The sequence below is a fragment of the Patella vulgata genome, chromosome 1 (genome assembly GCF_932274485.2).
Source record: "Patella vulgata chromosome 1, xgPatVulg1.2, whole genome shotgun sequence".
In the NCBI taxonomy this organism is placed as follows: domain Eukaryota; kingdom Metazoa; phylum Mollusca; class Gastropoda; family Patellidae; genus Patella; species Patella vulgata.
In genome coordinates this window covers 7,329,672-7,347,909 of record NC_065879.2, presented here as the reverse complement: position 1 = coordinate 7,347,909, position 18,238 = coordinate 7,329,672, and the positions used below count along the sequence as shown (strand labels likewise).

The window sequence follows — 18,238 nt, the reverse complement described above, 5'->3', positions numbered from 1 at the left end:
TGTTGGCATACCATTATTTCCAATAATGTACGGGCAACTTGCCAATCATACATTATCTATACTAGATGAAATATTGGACTTGTGTGACATATTTTATTGAAAAGCACGTGCGGGATAGTGTCTGATTTTAAGTTGTTTAAGTTGCTAACGCCTCATGCAGTATCAATATATTACGTAATGTCTCGCTCTCGACCATTAACCATACATTTAAAATTTGAAACCAAAAAAAAGACCTGCATTTATAGGCAGTTTTAGTTCTAACATGATGCATCTTTAAAAGATAACAGAAAGCAATTGCAGAATCTGCATGAAAAACTACTTTCAGACTTCAACAATAAAGCATCAAACGCTTGAGCTGTATTTTAAGACCTGGTAATGCTATACGCCGCAATTATTTATAAGATTTAACCACACAACGTAATTCCAAGGAAATCCATACGCTTGAGAGAATATTGCAATACTACGTTAATTCAACCTCACGTTTTGTTCTAGCTGTAAATAGAAAAAGGCTTGTTACACGAGTTTCTTCCGCTTCAGAGAATATATCCCATCGTAATGGCGTCATTGATTTGTTGAAAAGTCGAAGCACTGGCCCTATTGTTACTTAATGGTTCATTTCATTCTTGCACTAGGGGTCTGGAATTCCATTTACCTATACCAAATATAGGTTAGAGCATAGCACTAATGGAAGACGCAATGTAGTTACTTCAACAGTGACATTTTTAAACGATTGGATATTTGTATAAAATTTGATCAGTTTTGGTACACAACTTTTAAATTTTTGAAGATGTTCCTAGTATATGTTAATAAAAGTTGTTAATTCTATGTGAAAAACTCTTTATTCGCTCATCAGTCGGGGGGGTTGGATGGCCGAATGGTTAGCATGTGCGTGCTGTATCATACGGCCTGTCATTGAGTCAACTGGTATGGTTTTGAATCCCCAGTTGTACATGACAAGGAGTAGGGTCGCCTGTCCAATCTCGTGGGTTTTCTCCGGGTCCTCCAGTTTCCTCCCACTGCAAAAGACCCCTACGCGCAAGCGAATTATTGAAATAAAATTAAACCATATGTTAGTCCCGAAATGACCTAGTTGGTGCCGAGTGGACGTTAAACCCCATTTCTCTCTCTCTCTCTCTCGCTCATCAGTCAGGATGAAAGACCTGGCAAGGGGGAGCATCTAGATCATTGGCAGCATGGGACTAATCATCTGACTGTTGGATTTCAAAATAAGAATAGACCGTAGCACCAATGTCCGGGTGTACTTTCCATCCCAAGAACACTGCATGGCATATACCCACCTTCATTAGACTGGTTGATGTAGAAAAATAGAATATAACGGTTAACACCATTTCATTTCATTTCTTTATCGAAATTTGCTTTAAAGATACATTCATTATGGGAGATAAGATAAAGAGCTGGCAGTTCTCTTTATAATAATTAAAAACTAGATAGTGTAAAGGGAATTTACTAAAAATTTCAGTTAAATTGATCCACTGTGAACCGAGAATTTAGCGATTGAATTTTGGGCCAAGCCTCGATAATCATTACTAAAGTCGGTGCAATAAAAAACTTAGACTTGGTTATCCATTTCTTGATTTAATCATGAATGAGCATTGAGCAGCAGATCGGATCCTGATCCAGTACATATCGCAGGCTAGCAATGCCATTGAGAGTTGATTATGGTCTGGATAAGTTAATTAATGTCTAATTAATAATTTAGATAACATTTCAGGCCTAAATATGCAGATTTAGCTCTTGCATAATGTATGTTTAATTTCTGTGACAGATAAAAAATGATTTTTAAAAATGTCTTAAGATTATATCACTTTGGTGAAAAGAAATAATGAAAATACTGCCACAAAAGAGACAGGAGTTTAGTTTAGTCTAAAATTGCTTAGAATCTGTTATCTTTACATAGCAGGGTCAGAGTAATAATATTTTTCCTATTGTATTGACCCCCCCCCCCTCCATTACCTGCCAAGGAAGGAGGCTTCAGGACAATAAAACTGTCTAGACATTGGAATGGGACAGAAAACCACAGTCTACATGTGTCAGTTTACACTTTGGCGTGCATGTAAAAGACCCCTTGGCAGTTGAAATTCGATGAAGAGTAGGCAAATATGCAGCTGTCCCAAAACAATTATCTCCCTTGCATAGCATGTTGGATAGGTCTAAATATTAAGGCCACCTGCAGATTTCTGTCAAGGTCATGAGATGTAAACAGAACTAACGCTAATCCTAACTCTAACCCACAATCTAATCAACTATAACATGCCTAACCCTACTTACATCTTGCAACCTTGAAATCTGCAGGTGGCCTTAATATTTAGACATGACCCCCTGTCACCAGTGAAATTAAAAATAATGTATATTAGACTCAAAATGATCAAAATATTACATTAATGAAATGTCAAACCTCCAATTCCATTCCATTCCATTCCACCATGGAAGAACCATGATTCATTGATGTGTCGTTAATGAAAACTTGTTTTCTTTTCAGCTGACCTCTGTGGACTCGGAAGGGTGCCATCAAAATGCTGGAAGGTTCAGAGTTGAGAGTGGAGAGAGAGAATATGGAGAAGAAACATATCTTTCTGTAAGTTTCTCTACTTTCAGTTTTATTTTTATAGTCATTTGTATTTTTTAGTTCAGCAAAATTGTTGTAAGCAATATCTTAAATGTCTTGAGTTCCACCCCCTACTCCTTTCTCAGCAAGGTTGTTCTGAACAAAAACGCTTTGAAATTTTGTTTGTCGATGCAAGAATGTTTGTTTTTTTATTAATGTGACAAAAAGAGTCAAGTCCATGGGTTCCACATCAGCTGTATATGCCGGTCATGACCGCTTGATACAAAAATTGAACCATCGGTCAATATACATACCTTGAAGCTAGCATATTTTACAAAACCCCATTTTCAAACATGGTTACGTTCAACCTCTGTCATGTAGCTATAAACTTATTCGACAATATGTACAGAATATAGCATTCATATAGATGCCACACTATCTCAATATTGGCGTGTAGAGTTGTATACATAGTTGTAACATGGACGGAAAATCTTCCTTTGTTCTTTTCATTGAATAAGCAGATTGTTTTCCCTCTAGTAGATTGAGTGGAGCTTAACCGTGCAATAACTAGACATGTTCAATGTTATTGCACTCTTTTTCTGTTTTACACTAGTTAAGTTTTCTGTGCAATAACAACAAGCATGTTGAGCAGGTGTCAATATTACAAGTCATTTATAGCACGTTTCATTTGTTAACAGGTTTAACATCTCGACCTGCGGTCTCGTTGTTTAAACCTGTTAACTCATGAAAGTCGTGCTATAAATATAGCTTGTCAACAGAGAATTATACTAATTATTGGCACTCACAATAACTTATTTATAATTTATATTTCAGCTATCAAGTCCCTTAAACAGCCCAATCCATTTAGAAAACCCAGAATTTCAGACCCGGTGGTATTTTAAATACTTTCTTGGAAAACGTAAGTCTCTTTTTTAAAAAAAGATATATCTGACAAATCCCTAAAGATACATTATGTAAGATTGAGATAAAGAGTTGGTCCTAAAAAATAGATAATGAAAAATGAATACATTGAAAATTTCAGTCAAATTACTTTATTCTGAGTGAAGTTGTCAGTCTTTGAAGTTTTCACAATATAGTCTCAATTGTCAAGTATCATTGCTACGATAATTAATTTTGAATTAAAATATTAAATGGTGATAATGTTTCAATCCATTGAAAATTGTGACCATCCGATGCCCAAGAGAGTTGATTATGGGCTTGTCATGTGAATAAATGTCTAGTTAATACTTTATATAGAATTTTATGCCACATGAAAGACCTCCAATAGACAGTTTTAGCTCTTACATAATGCATCTTTAAACGGCACTGTCATTAGATTAGTTTCCATACAATCTTTACATACATGTAAGGTGTAATGATGCAATTGGTAATAAATGACCCACTCACACAGTAGGAGAACTAATATTCCAAGCAGAAACAGTATAAACAAGAATACAGCAGAGACAAATTTTCGTAGAGAAGCAGTAACATTGAGATAGAAACAATGCAATTATTGTTTTAAAGCATCAGTTGTTTGGGGTGCCGGAACAGGTATGTCTTCTGCCAGGATTCCAACCCGCGATCTTCAACATGGAAGACGGACTCGCCATCGGCTCAAATCACTAATTTATTTGGACTATATACAGTCGATGTTGTTTGTATTTTAGAGGAGAGCTGAAAAAAGCTCTCCTTAATCAACAAATTAAAAAATAGCTTCCCTAAAAAAACTCTCCCAGTTTCAAAAAGCAGAGTGATTTAGAAATTAAGGAGAGTGATCTGATATTAAGGAGAGTGATTAGTTATGTGTATGGGAAATGGTTCTGAAGATCAATAACTGCATGTTAGGGGGTTATTCCTGGTTGCATAAAAGATAATAAACCCCCAATGCCTTTTTAAAGGAGAGCGATTTTCAATTTTCCCTCCCCCTCGATCGACATTCAGGTGAGCAGCAGGCGCTTGAGAGCGATTGCTCGCCTTAAAAAACAATGACTGCATATATACACAAGGCCATGATCTAGACATAAACATTTTTGTCACCAATTCTAATGTACAGACAAACTTCTAACTGGAAATATGTAGTATCCGGGGATGTCGATACAATTATAGTGATAGACGACAGACGACAAGTCACCTTTTACATTCCGTTTGATTTTCTCTCACTGGCAGAAGACAGAAGAGCAGCGAGTTCAGTTCTCAAAGATCGGGGTCAACCAACAATCGATGATAAGAATTATTTGAAATTGAGGTTTCCTGTTAGATGTCAATTGAGAATTACTTGAAATTGAGGTTTCCTAAACTAATAGATGTCAATTGAAAGGGTTTGAATTCTCCAAACATTACAAGAAAAAATCTAGCTTTTTTTCATTTCCAGATGTTTTATTGTTTTATAGATCAGACATGTTTGTGTTTCCGAGAATAATCGATCGATCGAGAAACATTTCTATTTATATATATATACATATTTGGTAGAGCAAGAATCAATGAACATAAAGGTTGTCCTTTTCTCGAGAAATTTGTGACACTTATTACAATGTATAAAATATAAAACAATAAATCCAACACTTGATATATACAGATAGGCACCTATAAAACTGTCATTTAATACTTGATATACCAGCAGACAGGTGCCTATAAAACCGTAAACAAATACATGTATTATGACAGCTCCCAGACATGAAACTGTAAAAACTGTTCTGAATCAGTTTCGTAAAAAACTATGTTCTGAATCAGTTTCGTAAATCGTTTTGGTGATAAACATATATTATATATTTTGTACACAGAATTCCTACACTTTTTGTAACCACATTGAAGATTCAGAACATTACTTAATTGCATTGCCAAGCTCAACTAGGGCTGTGGAGATCTTCGACAGATAGGCTTTTAAAATTAAATTTTATAAATTCTCCTCCCATCCACTGATATACATATATATTGCCGAATGATGACAAATTATCATTTCATCATATCTTTGTAAATACTGAACTGAATTGATGTGTGAATTATTCATTTTCGAGTCAATGTTTTCAACGAGTTTAAAGTTCTATCCCAGCTTTGGCCGAGAAAGTTCATCCAGATTTTCTGGTGTGGTTCTCCCTTGTCAGTGATGCAGGATGGAGGGTCTGAAAAGGACAGCTGTCTATTCGTTCAGATGGGATGAAAACCTGAGGTCCCGTGTTTTCATTGGCGTGCACGTAAAAGATCCCTTGACAATTGGAATTTGATATAAGAGTAGGCTGTAGTGGCGCTGTCCGGGCAAAATTTCCCTCATAGCACACTGTATGGTGTATGCCCGTCTTCATTAGCCCAGTTTGGAGCAAAACAGTAGGACGTTAAACCCCATTTCATTTCATTTCTATAAAAGAATAATTTAAAATAAACCGTTAATTGATCAACAGATAGACTAAAAGAGAAAAAAAAACATTTGACCGACTTCCTCCATCAGCTTTATAAATTACTTCTGTTACACTTGACTATTATTTCGAGCTCTGACATAAAACACATAATTTAATGAGGTATAAAAATAAAGTTTTTGTTTCCTGTTTTGATTTTTCAAAAAGTCGTCTCTGAAGGGGTTTGTGACAGAAATGTTGAAACCTTTTAACAAGAACAAACTGCACTATTTGGCAAAAAAATAGGTATTGTTTCTTTGAAAAGACCAAAGAGATGAGACACACACAGAACATCTGAGCAAAACAAAACAAAATTCAAAAAGGATGTAATCAAAAAGTTAAGTATACTTGTCAATTTTTGCACTAAAAACGTTTTAATTCTATAAAGATGAAAGCAAACTGATGCTATATCTGTCAAAGTGTTTGGCACTTAGACTGAAAAACAAATACCTTAAATTAAAAGATGGTTCGCTCAAGAACATGGTGGCATTTGACAAAAATTGCGGTATTGCTATGTTTAATAGTTAGCCAATCTGCTTTTTTGGTGTTGTTTGAAGCCATTTGGTGATTCCAGTGTCATGCCAGGACAATAAATGCGGTATTGCGATGTTTAATAGTTTGCCAATCTGCTTTTTTGGTGTTTTGTTAGAAGCCATTTGATTCCAGTGTCATGCCAGGATAATTCTGTTTTACATGGACTATAAATGGCATAATAATTCACAGTTTCACCCATAGGCATATCTGCGTGAGAGTCATTAAGAACATTTCTATTTTTAGAAAGACTTAACATATGGATATAGGATTTCTATTGACAAGGAAAACAATCAGAATCTCCTTTTGTGTTGTCATGTCTCTGGCAACAAGAGCTGTCATACCTGGGGCATTTTATTTTTGACTGCAGTAGGATTAAAATGAAAGGGGAAGTAAGGAAGTCATGGACTTAACCAATAAACGTATTTTATCTGTACAAAACATTAAGATCCAAGGAGGCTTTCAAATTCTATAAATGTAAAATTAGTAGGTGTAGATTACCTAGGGGAATGTGTCAAAATGACTGACCTTTCCTTGGCAATATAGCTTATTGAGTCCCAGCTTTCCTTTTGTTGTCCCCCGCCTTTCGAAGAAAGCAGGGGACTATTAAAATCGGTATGTCCGTCCATCTAGCTGTTCGTCTGTCCGTCCCACTTTTTGGGACACCATAATTGTGCTAGAACGTAGGTGTTTATTAGGTGGGGTTTGAAGATGAGCATTTTCTGCTTAGGGTAAGCAGAGATAAGCAATTTTATTTGTTGATGCTTTGGGACACGATAACTTTAGTTCTAATTAAGTGAGAGTGATGAAACTTGGTGTATAGTTTCATTACATCAATACCTTGACTAAGTTCAATAATGAGCATATTCTGCTCAGGCTAAGTAGTCTGGAACGTAACAACTCTGCTTTTAATTGAGGAGGAATGTTTAAACTTGATATAGATGTTCATTATTTGAATGTCTTGACTGGGTTTGAAGATGAGCATTTCCCACTAAAGCTAAGCAGAGGTAAGCAATTTCATTAGTCGATGCTTTGGGACAAGATAACTTTGATTCTAACTGATGAAGAGTGATGAAACTCAGTGTATAGTTTCACCTACCAGGTACTTCGAAACCTTGATTGAGTTTGATTGTGAACATTTTATGCTTAGTAGACTAAGTATAGATAATCAGTTTGATTGCTCAATACTTTTGAAAACGATATATTAATGTACAATTATTCAATATGTGTCATCTATTTATTTTTGGATTTCGGTGGGGGAAATCGGCCTCACTGTTTGCTTGTATTTATTAGTTATTACCCATGGTGTGTTTAGGATCTTTGTTTAAAGGTAACAACACGTTTATTAGCGAAGAGAAGAGAGGAGACTACTCTCAAGACAAGTAACCTTTTACACACCATTCAAAGCCTTTTTGCTGTTTTACCTGAAGGATGAGATTTGTTTGAAATGTTGGGGTGTTGGATGGCCGAATGGTTAGCATGTGCACGCTGTATCATTGAGTCAACTGGCGGGCGTTCGATTCCCCGGTTGTACGTGGCAAGGAGTGGGGTCGTCTGTCCAACCTCGTGGGTTTTCTCTGGGTCCTCCGGTTTCCTCCCACTGCTAAAGACCTCTATGCACATGGGAATTATTGAAATAAAATTGAACCATGTGTTAGTCCCGAAATGACCTAGTTTGTGTTGAGCGGACGTTAAACCCCATTTCTCTCTCTCTATTTCAAATCTATTCTGTTCTACATTATTACACAGGATGTTTTGGGAAATCTTGCCGTTTCATCTGTTGCACTTGATGTGTTTCGAGTCATAACATTCTTTGTGTATCTCAACTTTTATATTAACACAAAAAACAAAATTGAATGATTATTTTGATAAAGAACAAAATCATAAACCATAATATTATTCACGTTTTATCAGTTCATTAGTAGTATGTAGGTAATGATATGGAAAAAGAACCATTACTTCTTTTGTGGATCCCAACTTTTATTATTAACACAAAAATCTAAATTGAATCATTAATTTGATAAACAAAAAACTCATATTCTGTTGTATTATAATTTTTTCAGTTCATCAGAATTACGTAGGTGTTGATGTAGAAAAAGAACCATTTTTATTATCAGTTGTCGTCACGGATGCTAATAACCACAATGTTCAACAATACAGAGCTATTTTATGGCGTAAAACAGTAAGTCAACCATATTAATTCCTATTTTAAATAAATTCCTTTCCTTATTAGGACATTTGACCTTATTTTGTTCCATTTTTATGTGCCCACATTTTCATGTGGACGTATTATGCCATCGCTCCTGTCCGTCCGGACTTCCACATGTTCGGACATCAAACATTTGTTTGTGAACACTCTACAGGGCACAATTTTTATCCGATTTTTACTAAACTTGAAATATATGTCTATCTCCCAAAGAAATAGGTTCCTTTTGATATTTCTGGCTCCTAAATGTGCGAAAAATCACGTTTTTAAATTGTGGACACAGATGTCTTCCGATCATTAGTCTCCAGCTGTCTCAGACCACACTTTATAACTGTTGTTGTCATCCCCTACTGCTGTTGTTTAATTATTAACGGGGGGTTGGATGGCCGAATGGTTAGTATGTGCGCGCTGTATCATAAGGCCTGTCATTGAGTCAACTGCCGTGGTTTCGAATCCCCGGTTGTACGTGACAAGGAGTGGGGTCGCCTGTCCAACCTCATGGGTTTTCTCTGGGTCCTCCGGTTTCCTCTGGGTCCTTCACGCAAGCAAATTATTGAAATAAAATTAAAAACATATGTTAGTCCCAAAATGACCTAGTTTGTGTCAATTGGATGTTAAACCCCATTTCTCTCTCTCTCTCTCTCTCTCTATATATGAACACTGTGTGTATCGCTGAGATCCTAGTACAGATGTCTTCTGATCATTAGTCTTCAGCTGGCTCAGACCACACTTTACGAGTGTTGTCATCTTCTATTGCTGTTATTGAATTATTAACGGGGTGTTGGATGGCCGAATGGGTAGCATGTGCGCGCAGTATCATAAGGCCTGTCCAACCTCATGGGTTTTCTCCGGGTCCTCCTGTTTCATCCCACTGCTAAAGACCCCTACGTGCAAGCAAATTATTGAAATAAAATTAAAAACCATGTGTCCCTAAATGACCTAGTTTGTGTCGAGTGAACGTTACCCCCCCCCCCCCTTCTCTCTCTCCTCCCCTTTTCTCTCTCTCCCCCCCCCCCAGTACAGATGTCATCTGATCACTAGTCTCCAGCTAACTCAGACCACACTTTACTAGACTTGACGTCGTCCTCTACTGCTGTTATTTAAATATTAACTCTGATTATTAATCTTTCACATAGAAATATTATTTATGACTTGGCACCTGCATAAGAATTTTCTTTCTTTCATTTAATTAATTTAATTATTTTTTTTTTAATTAATTAGACTGACTTCATTTAAACCAATATATTTCTATATGCAGTATGTAATATATTTTGAGTCTGTGTATATATTACAAACGTACTGAGAAAATTAATAAAAAAACAATTTATTTTCGAAGCCTGCTATTTATTGTTCACATTAATGATGTTGCTATTTTAGGGCGCCAAGAAAATATCCTTGCCTTATAATCCAAATAAACCTCAAACAGTAAAAGGTATACTAAGGTAAGTAATTAACACAACTACTGGATTTATTGGTTCTTTTTTTTGTAACCACGATGGCTAAGTGAATAAGACACCCTTCTCTGTGAGTAGTCATAACTTTCTGCCAATACACAAGCTGTGACGTAATTTTAGTCCTTCTGTTCATATTCTAGTCTATATTTCTTTGAGGAGAAGGACTAAAATGACGTCACAGATTGTTTATTGACGGAAAATTACAAGTTCTCACGGAGAACGGCGGAAATTACTCATGTTGACATTCGGGTTCTTGTTATACTTATGGAAAGGATATGTTAATATAACTACTTGCATTATTTTTTAAAAAAATTGAAGCCTTTCCGGTGCCCTTTAAGTTTTATATAATTTCTGATAAACCTATAAGTATTGAAATGAAATTGAACTATGTATTAGTCCCGAAATGACCTAGTTTGTGTCGAGAGGATGTTAAAACCCCAATTCTCTCTCTCCCTTTGTTATATGTGTTGATGTTTATATATAAATATATACATTTTGATTTTAGTCACTATGATATAGAAAAATTAGAACGAGGACCAAAAGAAATATTTGATCCTGATATACAGAAAGAATTATTAGTTTTAGAGGAACAGGAGGTAAGTAATACGACCCAATCGAATTCAGTTCTGTTGAACCTGAATGGACAGACAGATAAAACCAGTCCACAATAATTATTTTTATTCAATGGGACAAGTTCTTTCTATATATTTACAGACCTACAGTGACTCAGTGATTAAAGCACTGGCTCACAATCCCTGCACCGAGTTCACAAAGCATTCTCAGACTTGAATTAAGAATTTACTAAAAATAATTGTTTGCCTTATTTTAACTAAAATATAGCTCTTTATAAAACGTTTGTTATTTTAATGTATCAAATACATCAATAAGAAACTATATGCAGAGTATTATGTTTCTGGATCAAAGATAATTCTTATTAACAGTGGTTGAAAGTTGAGTAAATTCTTAAGTCTGTTTGTGGTTTAGAATGAAGGGCCTGGTAAGGAATATTGTCTAAATGTTAGGATGGGACAAAAATCTTTGTTTTGAAATTCGTAAAAGTCGTTTAAAATCACCCAAAATCATCAAATTTGTACTTGTGTCCAGTTTAAAGCTGACCATTCAATTTTGATAATGAGTGTCCAATTTACAAGCGTTTAATTTCTCAATCACTGTTAAGAAATAAACAACCCAATTGATTATTGATGTATAACGATTAATTTTTAAACAGTGGTTAGGAAATTAAATACTTGTAAATTGTACACTTGTTATCAAAATTAATCAATCAGCTTTAAACTGGACAAATTAGATGATTTTGGGGTGATTTGAAATGATTTTTACACATTTTTAAATGTCAAAAAAATTAGTGCTAGATACACAAGATTAAATGATACCCGAGTTATAGTGATGCATGCCTGTGTTCATTAGCCAAGTTGGTATAGAAAAGTAGGATATTAAACCCATTAATTTAAAATAAAAGTAATAACGATTTTTATATAGCTCTAGGCGCCAATCTACTGGGAAACGCTCTAGATGCCAGAAAATGTTCTCTTTCGGGATTGTTAATGACAGTTACTAAGTAACCCAGTTTTCACTTTAGATTTAAAAACTGATACAGAATCACATATGGTGCCAAAGAGTTTCCATTTCTTCAATGCTTATGGGAAATCAGGGACGACAGGCACCATTTCGTATCTTGTAGCTATAGTGTTAATGGACCTCACACCATCTTAAATATTATAAACCAGGTTATTGAACTAATTATACCTTTATATATAGTGCCAAATAGGTCAGAGATTTATCAGTGAAATACCCTGGAGCACTCAGCGCCATAAAAATTGATTATTATTATTATTATTTATTAGATGGTGTAAATAATCTAGATTTTTGTTTTGTTTGGTGGGTATTCTATGGGTCCTCTGGTTTTATCCCACGGCTAAAGGGGGGATTGGATGGCTGAATGGTTAGCGTGCGCACGCTGTATCATAAAGTCTGTCATTGAGTCGAATCCCCGGTTGTACGTGACAAGGAGTAGGATCGCCTGTCCAACCTTGTGGGTTTTCTCCGGGTCCTCCGGTTTCCTCCCACTGCTAAAGACACCTATGCGCAAGCGAATTATTGAAATAAAATTAAACCATATGTTAGTCCCGAAATGACCTAGTTTGTGTCGAGTGGACGTTAAACCCCATTTATCTCTCTCTCTCACGGCTAAGAACCCCTACTACGTCCAAGTAAATTATTGAAATGAACTTGAATTGTATGTTAATCCCAAAATGACTTTGTTTGCGTTGAGTGAACTTTGTGGACATTAAACCTCTTGAAGTTTGGTATTTATATTTTAGGCTATATTTAACTCTTTTTTTCAGGGTTCTGTTAATTTTAAATTTGGAGTTATTTTTGCCAAAGAAGGACAAACTTCTGATGATGAGTTTTACAGCAACGGTAATCTTTTTGGATTTTTAATTTTTTTACAAGATTGTATCACATCTTAGACCCATAATGACCTGGTTTATGATGAGTGGATGCCATTTCTCCTCTTGTTTAAATATCAGAATTTACTATAGCTCAATTATCAGGGCCACATCAAGGATATTTTGAAAGAAAGCTGTAGCCAATTTGCTTTGCAAATAGGTTTCTAAACGGAATGGCATTTCTATGGATTTAGTGCCACTAGGTAAAGAAGTCTTTAGATTAATAAAATATTGAATAGGAAGTAATATATTATTTAATCCCTTAGATAATATTAATATCTACTCCCCCATTTCCTGTTACATAAAGAGTGCATTAACTAATTTCCTGGTGTCTAAAAACTGATAAATGTAATGTTAATCCAGACCTAAGTAATCAATCACAATAATAACTCGCCTTTTTCGTCTGGCCTACTGCAATAAAGAGACAATTATCCTGATCGATTAAGGTGTTACAGAGCTTAAATTGTTACTTGGTGAACTTTTGGGGAATTAATGTAAGGTGAACAGACATGCACACACACTGATTAGAAATTAAAGAACAAGATTTATGTAACTACACATAGAGATCCCTGACATTAACAAATCTAATATACATAGAGAAAAAGTAAATTGTTGTTAATCAAGTCAATATGGTTGTTATGTAATGCTGGGGTTCCACAAGGATCTGTATTCTGGGCCCTGTTTTGCAAAAAATGTTAGGTTACGATTGTAGTGCACATATACTTTTAATTATATTTTAGTCCCAAAATGACCTAGTTTGTGTTGAATGGACTTAAACTCTCTCTCTCTCTCTCTCTCATATTATGATTAATATTGTTTTGAATTAGTGTAATTGTTAATTGTAATAATAATTCTTGACTTTCTTTTGATACATAAATTCTGGCTTCTCAGTCAATGAATCTTTATATGACATCTATTTTCTATTAATTTGATAACAAATCTGTACAATAGCTTGGCTGTTAATTCTGTTTTCAAATAAACAAAGTTTATCTAAGATGGTAATTTGATTTTAGACAAAAGTGTGCTTGAACTTGAACAAGGAAAAGGACATAGAACCTTTTTATTGCATCATTAATTGTTTATTTACAGAAAAAGGAACAGAAGAATTTGATAAGTTTCTTAGTTTTCTTGGTGATCGTATCAAATTGAAAGGCTGGGATAAATTTAAAGGTGGTCTTGATATTAAATGTAAGTATTTCTAATTTGCTTTTTGTATATTTATTGTATATTTGTCAACCACATATATGTATAATTTGTATAAGTATTTTTATCCATTCCACTATAATTCACCTACTCTTTCTAGAGTTTTATCCATTCCACTATAATTCACCTACTCTTTCTAGAGTTTTATCCATTTCACAATAATTAATCTACTCTTTCTAGAGTTTTATCCATACACCTACTCTTACTAGAGTTTTATCCATAAAGATATTACTTGAAAACAGTTTCTTTATACTATGCATGGAAGGTCTGTCATTGAGTCAAATGGTGTGGTTTCGATTGCCCAGTTGTACATGGAGTAGGGTCACCTGTCCTATCTCGTGGGTTTCTCCGGGTCCTCCAGTTTCCTCCCGCTGCTAAAGACCCCTACACGCAAATGAATTATTGAAATAAAATTGAACCTTATGTTGGTCATGCATCTCTTTCTCCCTTTTATAAATAGAGGGATAGTGATCTCTCTCGCCTGTCATATCCCGTGGGTTTCTCAGGGTCCTCCAGTTTCCTCCCGCTGCTAAACACCCCTACGTGCAAGTGAATTATTGATATAGATTTGAACCATATATTGGTCCTGAAATGACCTAGTTTGTGTTGAGTTGACGTTAAACACCATTTCTCTCTATCTCACTCTTTCTTGTATTTTATTTATTTACTGTAACACATAAAACTTAATGGAATCACTCATTAATCCTTGTTAAAATTGTAATCTGTGAACATTATTTGTGTATTTTAGCGAATACTACTGGTGAAGAAACTATATATACGGTATATGAAGGCCATGAAATATTATTTCACGTCTCAACCATGTTGCCTTACACACCAAATAATAAACAACAGGTAGGCCATATTTTTGATTTATTAACGAAAATATCCCCTAAATGTATAATACCCATGTTAAACTGGGGTGGCGTCCTTACTGCGACACTACGGTGACAGAAAATGGTCGTAGAGCTTGTCAAGATCACCATAAGTGTGGTGGAAACGCCAGATATCATACTGTGGCCTCCATGGTCGCCGAGTCACAGCGTTTGGTTTGAGCATGTTCTGCTCAACCTGGAAAGCTTTAAGAACGCTACTTTTTTCAAGTTTTTTATTTTTTGGGACATTTTTTTGCGACCATGTGCATTTTCTGGTCGCTGTATGATCGCAGCAGCCCAGTGATGCAAAACGGAGGGCTTACAAGGACAGTTGTCTAGTCGTTCGGATGGGACAAAAAAATGAGGTCCCATGTAAACATTGGCGTGCACGTAAAAGATTCCTCGGTAGTTGGAATTGGATATAAGAGTAGACCATAGTGCCACTGCCCAGGCAAAATTTCCCCTCATAGCACACATTCAGAGCAGAACACTACATGAAGATCTGACTGGTTGTAGTGAAAGGTCGCATCAGAGGTTGTACCCTATGACGTCAAACATTGATTAATCAATCAGCGTTGACGTTTCTAGTGGTTTACCCACAGTTCCATGCATTGCACGCCAAGCACCCGGCGTAACAGACCGTTTCATTGGCTGATCCCTCACATCGACCAGAACACAGGTTATATAACAACTCTTGCAGATCCTAATGTAGTAAAGACAAATAAAACAAATTTTTGAAATATATAAAACGAAACGAAATAGGACTATTGTTTTAATCAGATTGTTTTTACCTAAAAATATAATGGATGATGTCTTGATCAAACAATATTGGGGGGGGGGGTGGATGGCTGAATGGTTAGCGTGCGCGCGCTGTATCATAAAGTCTGTCATTGAGTCGACTGGCGTGGTTTCGAATCCCCGGTTGTATGTGACAAGGAGTAGGGTCGCCTGCCCAACCTCGTGGGTTTTCTCTGGGTCCTCCGGTTTCCTCCCACTGCTAAAGACCCCTAAGTGCAAGCGAATTATTGAAATAAAATTAAACCATATGTTAGTTCCGAAATGACCTAGTTTGTGTCGAGTGGACGTTAATCCCCATTTCTCTCTCTCTCTCTCAAACAATATTTCCTTATATTATACACAACTAATTTTCAGATTGACACATTCATTACAAATGAAATGAAATGGGGTTTAGTGTGCTGCTTTCCTGCTCCAACTGGGCTAATGAAGACGGGCATACACCATACAGTGTGCTATGAGGGAAATTTTGCCTTGATCATTTACATGCATGCCAATGTATACAGGGGACCTCAGTTTTTCATCCCATCCAAATGACTAAGACATCTGTCCTTGTTAGCCCCTCTCGTCCTGCACCACTAACAAGGGGATACCATGTCGGAAAATCCTGATGAACTTTGTCGACCAATGTAGGGATCGAACACCCGACCTCCAGGCTCGCGAGCCAGCATCTTACCCACTTAGCCACCGTGGTTCCCAGATTTATTACATATTATTTAGTGATGATTTTAATTGTTTGGCTTTGGTTGACATCATTTAGATATTTTGTGTTGGTTTTTACTGTTTGGCTATTTACAATAGATTGTTTTCACTATTTAGATTTCTATGTAATATATAATTGACTATTTTGTTTTTTCAGGTGGAGAGAAAAAGACATATAGGTAATGATATTGTAAACATTGTGTTTGTTGATTGTGATAGCGACAAAATGCCAACATTTAAACCAGCCATGATGAAAACAAGATTTACCCGTATCCTTTATACAATAAGATTCACTGGGTAGACTCAAGTGGTTCTCAAAATTTGTTTGCCAATCGGCACTCTTTGGAACACATGAAACAGTAGCAGCACACCTGGCTAAATATATATGAAAAATATTTTGAATTTTGCAAAATAAAAACATGGTAAGTCAGACAGCATACAACTGTAGAGACAGACTAGTCATAGAAACATAGAATGACTCAAACTAAATAAAGACAAACACAGCTATGAACTTACTTTATTGCAGTGTTTCGAATTTCATCAAATAGCTGGCTTCTTTAGTGAGAGATTTTCTGAGTGTGCCATTCAAAATTTTGCGGCACACTTAGAAAAAATCTTGTGGCACACTGGTTGAGATTCACTGTGTGTAGACCCAAGGGGGTTGGTGATAATTAACACTTGTGACGCAGTTCAATAGTACAAGAAATTGGTAACTATACAAAATTTTGATTTTATTACCATGCCGAATGACGATTAAAGGTGCATCAAGGCAGAACATTCTCATTTATGGCAAAAATATTAAGAATGAAGGACATTTAAAAATGATTTTCATGAAGATTAAGTTTCCCTTGAGTGACGAAGCACAATAGAAACTTCAATTTTAGTATTTTTGCACTATATAAATGGAGGATTATTATTATTATTATTAAAACCTTACGATATAATTAAATTCAACCTTAACGTTAAAATAGATATATTTGCTGTAGTTACCTACCATAGACACAACGATTCATATAGGTAAGAAAATAAAACTCATTCTCTACTTCTGGTCTTTTGAAATATAGCGAAGCCTGCACAGATAGCACATTCGGCTATTTAAACACTCAAAACTGTTCAATGAGTATTTTGTCTTGCCAAATAACAAAAAAGCTCAAGAACTCCCCCTATGCAGTTCATTTGCGAATACTCAAATTGGATAGTCTACAAGGGTCTGGGGGGGGTTGGAGGACCGAATGGTTAGCACGTGCGCGCTGCGCTGTATTATACGGTCTGTCATTGAGTCAACTGGCGGGGTTTCTATTCCCCGGTTGTACGCGACAAGGAGTAGGGTCGCCTGTCCAACCTCATGGGTTTTCTCTAGGTCCTCTGGTTTCGGCCCACTGCTAAAGACCCCTACGTGCAAGTGAATTATTGAAATAAAATTGAAACATGTGTTAGTCCCGAAATTACCTAGTTTGTGTGTGTGTGTGTGTCTCTCTCTCTCTCTCTCTCTCTCTCTCTCACAAATATAACTTTTCTGGCAAATCATCCAATTCTTTTCTGGCAAATCATCCAATTCTTTTCTGGCAAATCATCGTCCAATTCTTATTTTTTTATATTTGTAGATTCTATGTATTTTCCGAAGAGTCAACACCTTTATTTGGTCCGCCATTACCCTCTCCTGCGGTTTTTACAGACCATCAGGAATTCAGAGATTTTTTACTTGTTAAACGTAAGTCAGGGCTTTTTGTTCTGTTCACATTGTTATGAAATGAAATTGAGTTTAGCTTCCTACTGTTCTGCTCCGAACTAATGAAGACGGGTTGTTTTTAGTACTGGGAAATAAATGAGATACTGATCCAATGGTTAGGGCAGGGGTTAAGTGAAGGGGGTGCAATGACTTTTTTTCGGTTGTGAGTTTAGAGTGTTTGTGCCCCTTTAAATTATTGCTCCCCATCTGAAACGGAAAAAATCAGTTGTCCAACGGTTAGAGCAGCAGTTAGTCATGAGTTTATAGTGATTGTGCCCCCCTCTCAATGGAAAAATTGATGTAGTTGTCCAAAGCTTAATGCA

At 35.9% G+C, this 18,238-nt stretch overlaps 1 protein-coding gene across 1 annotated transcript in view; it reads left to right on the top strand.

The window, feature by feature from the left end:
* LOC126815015 (GTPase-activating Rap/Ran-GAP domain-like protein 3) overlaps positions 1 to 18,238 on the top strand; it is an 82,371-nt gene that overhangs the window by 44,677 nt on the left and 19,456 nt on the right. The window contains exons 3-13 of the mRNA XM_056103094.1: positions 2,501 to 2,596; positions 3,401 to 3,485; positions 8,550 to 8,668; positions 10,070 to 10,134; positions 10,652 to 10,742; positions 12,510 to 12,585; positions 13,704 to 13,802; positions 14,566 to 14,669; positions 16,344 to 16,455; positions 17,158 to 17,203; positions 17,791 to 17,897. Of these exons, the coding sequence (XP_055959069.1) occupies positions 2,501 to 2,596; positions 3,401 to 3,485; positions 8,550 to 8,668; positions 10,070 to 10,134; positions 10,652 to 10,742; positions 12,510 to 12,585; positions 13,704 to 13,802; positions 14,566 to 14,669; positions 16,344 to 16,455; positions 17,158 to 17,203; positions 17,791 to 17,897 (1,000 nt within the window). The remainder of the gene's footprint in view (positions 1 to 2,500; positions 2,597 to 3,400; positions 3,486 to 8,549; positions 8,669 to 10,069; positions 10,135 to 10,651; positions 10,743 to 12,509; positions 12,586 to 13,703; positions 13,803 to 14,565; positions 14,670 to 16,343; positions 16,456 to 17,157; positions 17,204 to 17,790; positions 17,898 to 18,238) is intronic.